Consider the following 14,436-nt stretch of genomic DNA (forward strand, 5'->3'; position numbering starts at 1 on the left):
CTATCGATATCGTCCCCTTCCTTTTCAGTCTCCCTCCTCCATTCCTCTTCCCTCTGTCCTTGCCTTCCCCTCTGCCGCGCTCCCTTGTTTCCTACCTTGTAGATTAACTCAAATGTGCTCAATACCGATGAGGCGGCATCAGCTTTTATGTGTGTGTTCGTGGTGGGGAAGGAGCGACAGTGACAAAGAGAGAGGGAGAAGTTGTTTTTGCACTTTGCATCTCTCCCCTGTTACCACCCACCATCATCAACCACGCTCTCCGGAGTTTATCAGCATCTTCACTGCTATCAGTTCATGGATGTTCAGGGATAGATGGTCTGCAGAGAGCGGAGGGGAGACAAAACAGCAGACAGAGGCAGAGAGAGGGAGAGAGAGGGTAGAACTAAAGAGCACAAAACTAAGTTCAGACAAACTCACTTAGAAAACACACACACACACACACACACACACACACACAGAGGGAGCAGAGAGAAGGTCAGGGGAGGATTAATGGCTGTGCTCTGATAGATAAACTAATCAAACAAACAAAGACACACATTAAAACACAGACAGAATGCAAAGCAGACTCTCACTTTGAGAGATTCAAAGAGAGGAAGAAACCCATAGAGATGAATGGCACAAAAAAGTTTTGATTCACACACACACACACACAGAGTGCAGTCTGTAGTGGTGTGGACTTTGAATAGTGTTTGCATTCCCTTCTCTAAGGGCCGGGTTCACAGACATGGATTAAATCCTTTACAAAATATATTTTTAGCACAATGAGTGTGTCCATGGAAATACTACATCAATTAAGGATAGCAGTTTTCAAAATTAAACTCAGGAGACACATTTTAATTAACGTTTTGTATCAGTTGTTTGTATTTGTGTGACACCAGACACTCTGCTCTACACTCAGATCAGACCCTCTTGTCTGAACCTTTCGTTTTTCCCCTCTTTCTCTCTGTCATGTTTTTTATTGTGTGCATGTGTGACCTATGAAGAATTAATCAGCTGTTTTTGCATCACAAGCCTTTATTCTGTGTTCTCCGGGACAATATTTCACAGATTTGTCCCTGAATAGTTGATCATTCTGTAGAGTATCTCTAAGAGCACACATTATTATTGACAGTGGTTGGATGGCTCCTGTAGGACATGGAAATACCTAAAGGGTTAATAAAATAAGGTTCACTTGTTTTTCAAGATATTTTAGGGAACTTTTAGGGTTTTATTGATACAACAGGGAAAATGTGAAATAAGGAGAGAGACCAGCATCAAAGGGTTGAAACCAAACCGTGTATGGACTGGCTTTTCTCTCTCTTTGAATGTCTTAATCCTGTATAAGACATTTTAAACATTATATAAAGGTGTATACTGGATATATTTCTATTATCAATTCACATGTCTAATATTGTATTTATTTAACTGGTTACTCTAATTCATTATATTGACAGACATGATATTTGATTATACTAATATTAGATTTGACATTGTTTGTGTTTCCACTGACTCGATTTTTCTGGTGTGTGTGTTTGTGTTTGTGTAGCCTGACCAGAATAGTGGAGATCCTGGGAGAGGACAGTCCCCTGGGTATCCATGTGGTTCCTTACTGCTCATCCCTCAGTGGACGGTGAGTTGTGTACACAGAAACATCAAAATCCCTCACACAAGGTTAAACTATTTCAACAATATGATAAATAATATGTTACATTTAATTCTTTGGCTTTGTAGGATGTGGAATATACTCAGTCACATAGGTTATACTACACAAACACAACATATACTAAACTACACTCAGTCCTCAATCTGCCTTTTCACCTGAGAAAACCTTGTCTGTTTACCATACAGAATGTCCCAGAGTTATATTCCCATAATCCTATTTTGCAATAGAAAAGGCATTCTGGTTCCTGCACTGCAGCACATATAAATGGCAACCACTCATGCACGATCTCCCGCCCGCTCGCATACGCACACGCACACTCACACACACTGACACACATAGACACAATGGGAAAGAAAATTGCCCAGCTATGCAGGGCTTTTATTGGGTGTGTTACCCAGTGGATGGATGGGGGATTTCCTAAAGGAAAGCAGGATGAATTTTTATGTCTGTTCTCATGACTCACCTGACCCCGCCAATCTCCTCCTTAAATTCCTCTCTCTCTCTCCCAGTCTTGCTCTCTCTCTTCTCTTCCCTTTTTCCTCTCTTTTCCAATTTTTTTTCCCTGTGTCCTGTCCTCCCTCTTTCCTGAACCACTCCTACATCTCTTTCCACCATATACCATAATCTCTTTCACCTTTTCACCTACATTCATCCTTGTGGAGCTGGACTCTTCTGTGTGTCACTGTCATCATTTCTGCTTTGTAGCGAGGAAACGGTAGAAGTTATGGACAGAGGATACTGAACTTTTTTTTCAGGCTATCCTCCTACCACCCTACTGCCTCTCTGTACATGTGCAGTAGATGTCTTTACTCCTAACTGTCCATCACATTTTAAACATGTCTGCTTGCCTTTTTATCTTGTCTGTGTGAGTGTGTGTGGGTTCATTTCTGAGACCTACCTGTCTAGATTTAACTGTAGCCACTCTGCTCGCACACTGTGTTTTATCAGTAACTGTGGATCATATGAGCACCAATAAGAATCTACGTGAGGACAGTGACTGACAGTTAGGAGTTGTACCTGGCATAGCTCTCTCTGAATAAACCATATGGATAATCAGTGTTCTGGCACACACACAGTCAGAAGTCATATTAAGAAAGCATGTGCATTCAGGGATGAATAAGCAGCTGCAGAAGCAATGGGAACACGCTCAACATTTGATCCAGCTTGTAAGCTCGTTTTCTCTCCTTGTTCTTGCAGGTCTCTGGGTCTGTTCATCCGTGGAGTGGAGGAGGAGAGCCGCTCCAGGAAGCAGGGCTTGTTCCAAGAGGACGAGTGCATCGTCAAGATCAACAACACCAGCCTCATGGACAAGACGTTTAGCCAGTGAGTGCAACAGCTTGTCTGGGCTCTGCCAGGGAGTTCAACCTACTCCTCTGTGATGAGTTCAGTAGCTGCAAAACCACATCCCTGGGATATTAGAGAAAAAAATAAATATGGCTGTCTATACAGTATTTCTAATGTTTCATATTAAAACATAGAACTGGAAGTCTCACATTTTGTATTTCTACAAAAATAAATATATAGAGCAGAGACTGAGGGAATGACAGCACTGTGAGTATAGTGCGTAGACTTTCTATGAAGATGGACAACATGACAGGTCCCCAAAAGTGAAGCCAAAGCGTCTTGATGATATTTATTGAAAAGAGTCAGTTCCAATAATGAAAACAAAATCCTCAGTTTTACAAGTAGATGATTTTCTGCCAAACACCTGTTGGCATCAGGTGCAGCCGGCTTTCTTCTTCCTCTTCCCTGCTTTGGTTTCAGTCTCTGTGTTGTTGCTGCTGCACCGCTCCATTGTCAGAGGGCTCACATCACAGTTTGTATTGCCATCACAGAGAACGGCAGAAAACACACTTGGCAGATGTTTGGAGAGCATAGCTCCCAAAGTGAGTGTTTGTCTGTTAGCGCTGGTCTTTGTGCATCTGTGCGTTAAATGTCATTCATCAAAGGAAAGATGTGTTGAAGATTTGTAGGAGAACCATGTGTTTCTCACTGCAGTTTGCTCACTGTTGCATTGAAGCACCTGAAACAACGTATATGAAGATGAGAGAATTTTAGAATGGATTATGATTGATTGATTATAATGACAAAGGGCGCACTTGTGGGAATTATTGCAGCAAATTACATGGGCTGATGTGGATTTTATAATGATTACCACACATTACAAATTCTATATAGTCCCAAACAACAGTCCTTGTCCAGTATTCAGTGTGGTAATGAGATTATATGTGAGGTGTTTTATGTTCTACTGTAGGTAAAGGGATTATCACCGGAGGGGTTTGCACCTATTGTTCAATAACTAGTGTATCTTCACGCTTTTACAAACAGAAATACACACACACACACACACACACACACACACACACACACACACACACACACACACACACACACACACAGACACACACACACACACACACACACACACTCACATCCTTTTGCCATTGTCCCACTTGGCAGCTGTATTGACAATAATTTTCTTTAACGCAAATGTGCTTGGACGTGTCGTCCAGCAAGAAACAATAATGATATCATTGGTGCACAATGGTCCCAGTGCACATACATCAACACACTCCGCTCTCAGATCTAGTTGCATTGTGCTGTATTGTGGTCTCAACACAATTAAAATCACTTGCAGTGTCATTCAGCAATGTGTGAAACAAGTGCTTGCTTAGACTGCTTAGTGTGTTTAAACAGTTTCAATATGCAGATCCTGTCTGAGAAGAATCAAGTAGAGATGAACTCCCCTCCTCAAACACATCAATCTTACTTAGTGCTACTGCTGTCACGATATCCTGAAGAGAAAAACAGGACAATCCGAAAATGTTTGAATTAATTATTGATATTGTGTTTATAATTCACATATAAAGATGTTTTAACATCAAGAAAGGTTTGAAAATACATCCAAACTTTTCCCTCTCCCTGAAATTTGCATTTTCAACTGCAAAAAACAAAGATCCAACATCTGAGAAACTGAAATGTGTTTGTGTTTAAAATTACTGTTATTCATAATTCACTTCAATAATTGTTAAGTGTAAATCTTATACCACTTTGTTTGGAAATTGGCTCTTCTATGTATCCATGTTAATATGTATATTCATATGCTAACATGCATGTTGCTCAGTACAGTTATAAATGGTGGATTTGTATTACTTATTGAACACTGAATATATGTATAATACATATACTTTGTGCAAAGTAGGTTTCCTCTGATGATTCAGACAGAAACTTTCCCACAATGCCATTTTATCAGATTTAGGTCCATGAGTCGTCTTCTTGTATTAATGTCAAACTTAGTCAAGTATTATTATTTCATTTCTAATCTATTAAAATGAATCTGTCCTTCATGATCGACTTTCTAAACATAGTCTCTAGTTACGGAAACATTATGATCATTACATGTAATAATAAGCTAGGCGGGAAACAATAGGGGTGTAATCCAATAGAATTTAAACAAACTGGATTTTCTCTGTCGGTTATCTGGGGTGAATGATGGTTTGTGCCCGTCCCTCCTGACACAATGGTCCCTCTAACTTACTTAGCATAATCTTATATAAACTAATTGTCTGCGAAATTATCTTTTTTATAGATCACAGGACTAAAATGGCCGGCTGCACAGGTGTCATGGCTCTGTGTTGTATTTCTGGTTCTGGCGTCTCCAGAGCTCAGTGAAGATAAAATCAGATACAAAAGCAAAGGGCCACCAACATCAGTGACAATTGGAAAATTACATACAAACGAAAAGGAAGAAATAACGATACACAATATATAATCCTGTTTTGATGATTATGAAGTAGAGTTTAGATAATACAACTAGATTAATTTAGTCATTCTTAAGCCTGTGAAATATGATAGGTCACCCCACCACTACATAGACCTTCACCCCTTCCTGCGCTCTGATAGGCTGTAGTTATCACAGACTAAATATTGAGCCTGATAGATATCTAGTTGGAGTCTGTGACGGGTTCATGATGAGAAGCCTGTTTGACTCCAATCTGGGACATTTGTAAGCGACTTCCAAAACTCCACTGTGACTTGAAAATGGGGCTAAACATCCTGTGGTGTGAAGTCAGCGTAACAAAACCTTAATGTAGCCAGACAACAAATTAAACATCACAAACAAGCCACAGTATGAGGTGAACGTGGGTCAGAGGGAGAAGTCTGTGGCTTCTGTCCTCCAAAACACATGTATTATTTCATTCAACTGTTAATGGGATTTTAACTTCTTTATGAGAAAGTAGCACATTTGAGTCAGCAACATAAGTCCTGAGAACTTCTGATGATCATTTTTCATTACTTTTGACATTTAAGAGTCTTGAAAATCAGTTGATTTATTGAATACAATCAACTGCCAATAAAGAAGAAACAATTGTCAGTCGTACCCATCTGTCTTAGAAATGACAATCATTTAGAATCAGTTCAGTAAAGACATAAAACATGAACCTAAAATATGCTGGGGTCTAATGCAATTTTGGAAAATTGATCACCCCATTTATAATCATTAGCAATTAACTGGAACTCTTTTAATTTGTCATCTGCAATCTGATGTATAGCATTATCTTTAATTATGATTTTTTCTTAATAGAGATATAGATCCATTGGTAATGACTTTGCTTGTCAGAGATTGATAACTATGTACTTTGTGCGCATAGTTTGTGAACGTGATTAATGCCATGATTAGTATAAGCGGTAAATGAGTATGGAGTACACATACCCTGCTTAAAACTACACCAACTTGATTCTATCCTTTCACTCTCTCTCTCTTTATCTCTTCATCCCGCTGACACCTCCCCCTCCCAGGGCCCAGGAAGTCTTTCGCCAGGCGATGCGTTCCCAAGTCGTCCGCCTGGAAGTAGTTCCCTCCTCCAACAGGGAACGTTTTGAGAAGAGTCTGATTGGTCAGCTGTTTGGCAGCAGCGCCGGTCCTGATCACAGCCCCAGAATCCCCAAGACCAAAGCGCCGCCGCCACCCATCAAAGCCAAACCTGTGTTTAAGCCGCCTGAGAGTCCAGCCATGCGACTGGCTGAGGAGCCTGCTACTCCGGACCCTGCTGTCGGTGTAAGTTGCTCTAGAATTCACTCTCCCTCTCTTTATTATAAATTCTACCTTTATGTCTTCTGTGCTAAATGCATCATCAAACCTTCCTCCTTCCAAAATATTTACATTGTTCATCTGGAATTTTAAGCAATTTAAAAATCAAATGTCGTTATTTAGAATTTTGGGGCCAGAATATCTCCCCTCCACTTTTTATACACCCTGTACTTGAGGATCTATATAAGAGTGCATGTATTTGTACTTGATCTATGACACATGTACTCTATCAGGATGTTACATCTGTGGAAACACAGTGAATCCCTCCTCATCTTTTGTTCCATCAACTGATTCAAATCTTTTTGCTCGAGCCGTAAAGTCGTTCTCATTTAAACACATGTAATCGTGGTGTCGGCATCACCATGGTGACACCCGGCTGACATTTGAGAAACAGCTGGCAAAGAGGCGACAGTTACTTAGCAACAGTTAATTATCCTCTTGTTTTATTTGAAAGAAGCAGTTTTTTCTTTGACTTTTTATTTCCAATGCAGATGTTGGAGCTCTGGTTCTTAAACATTCGGTTTGGCTCCACATTGTTTGTTAGTGTGTGATGCCTCCTTATGCAGTTGAAACACTACATTGAATTTATTTTTATACTTCACTTTTAATCATTGTAATTGGATAATTTTTTAACACAGTTCAATATTAATACATTTTTGATCACCAATCTCCCACAATGCCTTCAATGACAAAATATAATACAAAATATATAAAATACTGTACATACATTTGTTTTTTCTGTGTGTATATGTGTGTTAATGCATTTTTACTTTTGCAAAATGTACTTGAATGATGTATTTGTTCCACCCTAGACCCCCAAAGGGAGGAGCGAGAGCCCCCTTCTTAAGAAAAGCCCTGCTCTCTCCAGCCTGGTGGCCAATAAGAGAGGAGGACGAAGATTGAGGATCGACTTAAAGAAAGGTGAGGAAGACCTGGATTAACAGATCTTTTGATGTAGTTCTCTTAGTTAATTTCTCTAAATTTTTTACACATCAGAGAGAACAAGACTGAAATCATAGGCACTGTCTTTATACCCACTCTGATCAGTAATAATGTGTGGTTTTGTTCCAACATACCTGTTGTTGAGACTACGAAGTATGTGTGCAGGAACTTCTTTTTGTTATTAACCCTGAAGAATCTACAAAAGTTCAGTTACATTCAAAAGAAAGACACATATTTTAGTATCTGTGCAAATGCCGACTTTCTGTTTCCAGAGAGTAGGATGTCAGAAATGAATAAAGTGTGTGCACTTTAGTTTTACAGCTTCAGGTTGAGCCAGGGAAAGTTTATAGAGTCATCTGTTCTTTTTATCTCTATACTCTATTTGTTCCAATTACATCGTTTTTTTCCCCCTTTCAGATTAATTCTGTCATTTTCTGAATTTCCATTATTCCCTCTCTTTGTTTCCTTTCATTATACATTGACTGTGTATAATAGACCCGCTTTATGTCTCTCGCTGTTCGGCCCAGCATTGTGCTTATTTCTATAAATCTCCCTCTCCCTGTTCTCTGGCTGACTCTCCTTCCTCTCATCCTCCCTCTCTCCATCTTCCTGATTCCCTCTCTTCAGGGTCTATTAAGTCTTTATTGATCTGTTCATTTCTGCTGATATGAATTCATACTGGACCAAACTGCTGACTTGGCTCTGCTAAAGAGACCAGATTAAATGAGGTCTATAAAACACACAACCGGTCTCTCGCTCTCTGTGTGTGGCCTTTTTGTACACGTGTGCATGTCTGTGAATGCCTCCACACACATTATGTGGACCTGTTTTTCACTGATTACTATTTTAATCTTCATCGCTTCTCTTTCCAGAACATTCACTCCTCGTTTCCACTGTGTTGCACTCATTCCTCTTTTACTTTTTCCTCGTTGCTCCCTCGTTTTCTTGTCCTCCCCTCTGCCCTGCACTTGAACTCATTTTTAAAAAACCTTCACACCTGCAGATATTGTAGCAGCAGCTATGGCTAAAGGGTTTAAAAACCACACACATGCACGCAAGCACACACACACACACACACACACACACACACACAGTCACACACATATCTATTCAGGCTTTAAATGATCACACTTGAAGTATATAGTCAGGAGCTGAATCGACAACGCAGTTTAAGTTTTCAAACGTAGTTTAGGGTATGTGTGTGTATTTGTGTGCATAGAGAGAGAGAGAGAGAGAGAGAGAGAGAGAGAGAGAGAGAGAGAGAGAGAGAGAGAGAGAGAGAGAGAGAGAGAGAGAGAGAGAGAGAGAGAGAGAGAGAGAGAACGGATTGATTTTTGCTCTCAAAGTATTTGAAAGATAAATATAGCGACAGGGAGTGAGCAGCTATACTCATATTTTGTGTTTTGATATTGACCTTGGTGTGTTGTGCACATTGTTGATCATCTCTCAATTTACCTTCCCTCATACGTGTGTTTGTCTGTGTGTGTCTGTGTGTGTCTAGGTTCAGAAGGTCTCGGCTTTACTGTCGTAACCAGAGACTCCTCCGTTCATGGTCCTGGTCCCATTCTGGTTAAGAACATTTTGACACGTGGAGCCGCTGTCAAAGACGGACGCCTGCAGTCTGGAGACCGCATACTTGAGGTACCGGCCTGGATGACGTCTTTTCAACATCAATCACATCCAGAGTTTTACACTTTGGACATATAAAAGATACCAGGCACTGAATGGAACATTACAAATATGCTGAAATGTGTGTGTGTGTGTGTGTGTGTGTGTTTGTGTGTGTGTGTGTGTGTGTGTGTGTGTGTGTGTGTGTGTGTGTGTGTGTGTGTGTGTGTGTGTGTGTGTGTGTGTGTGTGTGTGTGTGTGTGTGTGTGTGTGTGTGTGTGTGTGTGTGTGTGTGTGTGTGTGTGTGTGTAGGTCAACGGTGTGGATATTACAGGCGTGGGCCAGGAGGAGTTGGTGTGCATGCTACGAGGCACTCGGCAGGGAGAGAGTGTGTGCCTGGTGGTCCTGCGGCCGGAGGAGATGTTCCTGCCCAGAGAGATGGTAAGAACCAATCACAATGCAGTGTTGTCAGCCAATGGAGAGAGACCTTCTGGTTGAGTGGTGAATCAGTGACTTGTTATATGGAAAACTGAAAAGGACAGTCAGCCACCATCGATCTTCCGCTGGAAATTTCACCTCCCGCTAATTTTACAATTTCTGGTCCAATCAACAGGCTTGCCTTGATGATGCTCGGCTCAGCAGCCAATAGGAAGGCTGCTGTTCAAACACATTTATCTCAGACTTCATTGAGGGCTTTTTTGAATTATGTGAAAGATCATGCACTTCCCTGTAAAATAATAACCTCACTTTAAAACAAACAATCATGTACTACAGTGTTTTACATTCTGATTGAATCAAGTGAACATATTGTAAAGATATCATATACCTTGTGCTGTTCTGCCGCTGCCTCATTGTTTCTGCTGAATTTCAACACTGTTTCAATTCAATAAACTCTTCTTTTATTCACCCTTGTTCTATCTTTTCTGTGCTTTTTCTTTTAACCTCAACCACTCTGCATGCACTGATGATAATTACACCTCTGTAGGTTTTAGACAAAAATAGTATTTTCCCCTTTCTTGCTGTATCCTCCTGACAGTCTCATAACCTGCTGCTGTTTGCTCCTAATGCTCCAGCTGACTTTCCTGATTGTATTTTCTCTCCCTCTAGTCGTAGCTCTTTAGACAACCTCCCTTTTTCCTTAGAGTGTTTCTTCTCTGAGGTAATTTTCTATCATATCAGCTCTTTTGTCGATGACTTTCAATTTTTACCTACAACTCTGAGGTGTCACTTGCCAACACATTCACGGGAGCACAAAGGGAATAACAATAGGTTCAGATTACGAGACTTGTCATTTTTCATTCGATCAAATTCATGTCATGTCTTTGGTTGATGTTTTTCCATCTCTCACTTTATCTTCTTTTCCTCTAATTCTGCCTTTTGTGTCTCTTTTCCCTCTTTGTCTCTGTTCGCTCTTATCGACTGATGTTTTCTCAACGGCTGCCAGGAAGTTCTAGACCCACACACACGCACACACACACACACACACACACACACACACACACACACACACACACACACACACACACACACACACACACACACACACACACACACACACTTGCATGCATGCGACCCTGAGCCCCATCGGAAATTCTGTTTCTTGCGGACAGGAAAGGGAGCACTGTGCTGGATTTTGTACATATGTTAACATTTACGATCATTTGGATTGTCGTGTCTTGTCCAGAGCTTCTCAACACACGCATGGCTGAACTCCATGGCACCCGGTCCTGCCTTAATGACCGAGGATGTCACGTGTGGCCCCTCGAAACCACTTCAGCAGTACTTCTACTTTGTTGTATAAACAATTCTAGAAAGCTTTCTCGGTTCACAGTATTTTCCGGCTCTCAGATGAACTGTGGCCGAGGAAACAGCAGATTGTTATGCAGAGTAAAAGGTAACTTTCTTATTTTCGTATCATCACAAATGAAAGACTGAAGGATTTTGAGAGATTTCCATAGTCAAGAAATACTTGTTTTGGCCCGTTTGCTTCAGACCGTGAACACATCTCCCTGGAGTCTGTTGGTAGCTCCCAAACAATATTCATGTACTTGTCTTAGCTGCACAGTATTCTGCTGGGGTTGTATAGCTTCAATACAGCTGGTAAACCTTAGACTGCTCGGCGAAACGCATGGACACATACTTAACCAAATCATCACTGACGGGAAACTGACCTCTGATTGTTCCAGTATTGTTCATACACATACTTACTCAGTCGCACTCACTTGTTCATAGCAAGACGAGAACTGGTAAATCACTTCTGCTTGAACTGGATGTCTCAAGTGACCCCGTTGTGTTTCTCTCTGTGTGTGTGTGTGTGTGTGTGTGTGTGTGTGTGTGTGTGTGTGTGTGTGTGTAGGAGAGAGTTTGTGTTCTTTCTGTACAGTCGACAAAAACCTTTCCTGCCTCTCCTCTCTCTGAGTTGGTCTCTCTCGCCCTCACCCTCTCTTCCTGACTGACAGTTCTCCCAACTGGAACTCACATGTGATGGTATTTGCTCAACAGGAGCAAATGCAAGAACAGTTCTGTACAGTGAAGCTCTGAGATTTAACATGCGGTGTGGTACAGTGAGAGAGAGAGAGAGAGAGAGAGATGGGGGGAGAGAGAGCGAGAGGGAGAGTGGGAGGGGTTTTTTCGGGGGAAGTGCTAGTCATCATTACCAGCTGCTTTAGTGGTATTTTCCTTATTTCTCTTCTTTCTACAGTCGTACAGTTTCATATTAAAGCCGTGCCTACTTTTTTTCGTGGTATGTATATAACGTGCAAAATAAGGGAAAACAGTAGATTTAATTTTATTTATCGAGATGTCTTTTCCCAAATACAAAATTAAGAGCACATGCAAATATGTAGCCAACAGCATTACACACAATAAAATCACTCGCTGCCCACTCACTCTCTGCCACTCATACACACACACACAATACCTCAGCTACTGGACAACAACAACAAAACAATTAAATGAATACATTACACAAGAAAGTACATTAAAAGTCAATTAAAAGCCCAGGCAGGTTGTTTTAACATGAGACAATAAAGATCACATCATGATGATGATTAGTAGAAAGAGGATATGATTATTCCCACCACAGGGGGCTTTGCATGTGAAGGATCTACATCTGATTTCTTTGAGAATTCTGGGAGACAAATGGGACATTTGAATGATCGGAAAAGTATATTACACATACGGTAGATATTGCATTTTTTTATTCTCTGGGCAAGTGCAGTCCTGTGGTTCTCGCTCACAATGGTAGAGATGGATTTCATTATAAAACCCACAAGCTCGTAGGCAGGAGGTCGGCGTGTGATATTAGACACACAGAGTATATTGTTGTTTTCTAACCTCCGGCACTCTCTTTCCCGAACTTAAAACATTTTGTGTTTGTTGCAAAAATTACTTAATCGAACCCATAAGATCAGAAAACTGCTCGGGACAGCCATTGGCCAGATTATGTGTTTAGGTTCTTAGTCTGTTCATCCGTCCCATTCTGATGAACAGCTAAAGAACGCCGTGAGATAATTTAACCAGATTTAGTAAGATTAGATTTTGGTGTGAAAAGACAAAGGTCAAAGTCACTTTAAGCTCATAAAACACCTATTTACCTCAAGAACACTTTATCATTAGAACACCTTGATAGTATTCTTTCAAATTTTGAATAAATGTTCACATTGACCTCGCAAATCATGTTTTTGGCCTTTTGAGCATGATATCTAAATCTGCCTTTAGCATATTTCAAACTTTTATACCACATTTACTCAAAAATGAATAGACACAATTTCAATAATACAAAGTATGCAGAATCAAACTGGACTGGTTGGCCGACACACATGACAGCTGTTCAATTATTTCAAGGGAGAGAGACGTTTAAACTCAACTGATATGTTGAAGCTCACATTTGTAGCTGTTTTTATTTATTTTGTTAAATCCTCTGCGGTTAAATATCATCAAACATTTGTAGCGAGTCACAATGTCTTTACTTACAGTCCAAATAAAGTCTGTTCAAAACAGGTGCATAGAAGAAGTGTTTCCGCCCATGTTTGTATTTTCACGCCTCACATTCTAGCATCAACCTTTTCGTGTCTTGTAGCTGTAATGTTTTCCAAGTTTTTACAGTTTTTGTTTCATACCAACATCATTCACACAAAAACTCCAAACAACTCTGCCAATCTTGTTGCAGACCTCTTGCTGCTGCAGAGGTCGGCCATTTAATAACTGACTGTCACCTTCCCTCGTCGAGTGACCCCCCCACACTCAAAGTTCATCACTCGAGCAGAAACTTGGTCACAATCAAAAGGAGGAAATGTCTCAGGATTGTTTTCTTACCCTTATAGAAAGTGTTTTCATGTTTGGCAGCAAATCGACTCAGCCGTGGTGGAGGTTTGTTTGCAGTTTATGACATCACTCACTTTTTCTCTCACACTTCTTGCTTTATTTAAAAGACATTGACGTCCCTTATGAGCCAAAATTCACAATAACGTGTAATAAGATGTAACTTTGAAATTCAAATGTTTTACATGGAAATCGCTAGAAGATGTTTCAGAGCCTTTTCACTGACATTGAAATTAAACAATTTTATTTTAAATTTTCTTAGCATCCTACCATATAAGTCTGTCTTTGTCAGTCTTAGCTAAGGAAATCTCTTCCATAATTATTGAAAAACTGAACGAGGTTTCTGAGAAGGAGAAAAACTTTGTACGACCTCCAAAAGTAGAAAAGGGCGTTTTTCCTGTAAGTACCGTCAGGATGCAGATTGGAAAGATCCATAAAATTATCATAATTTCTCAAGATGTTTTAAAGAGTTTAATATCGTGGATTTATACAAACCTTATTTACTGTCCCAATACTTTTTAAACCACGTTTTATCAGACTTTAAACAGTGATATGAGTAAGTTTGTTAGAGGTTGGATGTGAGGGCTCGTGCCAGCTTGTTTGTGTTTACGGAGAGGAAACAGTAGAAGGATGATGATGAAATGATGGAAGGATCTTGTCTCCTCCCCCCCCTCTTCCGTCGTCTCATTTTAGTCAACCATCTGGTGTTGTCTGCTAAAGTGTGTGCCCGCTGTAGAACAAAGACATTACACCATCTCTATACACACACAGACACACACACACACACACACACACACACACAACCACTGTGATATACAACCATATTAAT

At 40.4% G+C, this 14,436-nt stretch overlaps 1 protein-coding gene across 1 annotated transcript in view; it reads left to right on the top strand.

Annotated features, from left to right (window-relative positions):
* pard3bb (par-3 family cell polarity regulator beta b) overlaps positions 1-14,436 on the top strand; it is a 189,416-nt gene that overhangs the window by 64,360 nt on the left and 110,620 nt on the right. The window contains exons 7-12 of the mRNA XM_053439841.1: positions 1,526-1,609; positions 2,840-2,965; positions 6,443-6,701; positions 7,547-7,655; positions 9,178-9,317; positions 9,597-9,725. Coding sequence (XP_053295816.1) covers positions 1,526-1,609; positions 2,840-2,965; positions 6,443-6,701; positions 7,547-7,655; positions 9,178-9,317; positions 9,597-9,725 — 847 coding nt within the window. The remainder of the gene's footprint in view (positions 1-1,525; positions 1,610-2,839; positions 2,966-6,442; positions 6,702-7,546; positions 7,656-9,177; positions 9,318-9,596; positions 9,726-14,436) is intronic.

The sequence above is a fragment of the Pleuronectes platessa genome, chromosome 14 (genome assembly GCF_947347685.1).
Source record: "Pleuronectes platessa chromosome 14, fPlePla1.1, whole genome shotgun sequence".
NCBI classification, from domain to species: Eukaryota; Metazoa; Chordata; class Actinopteri; order Pleuronectiformes; family Pleuronectidae; genus Pleuronectes; species Pleuronectes platessa.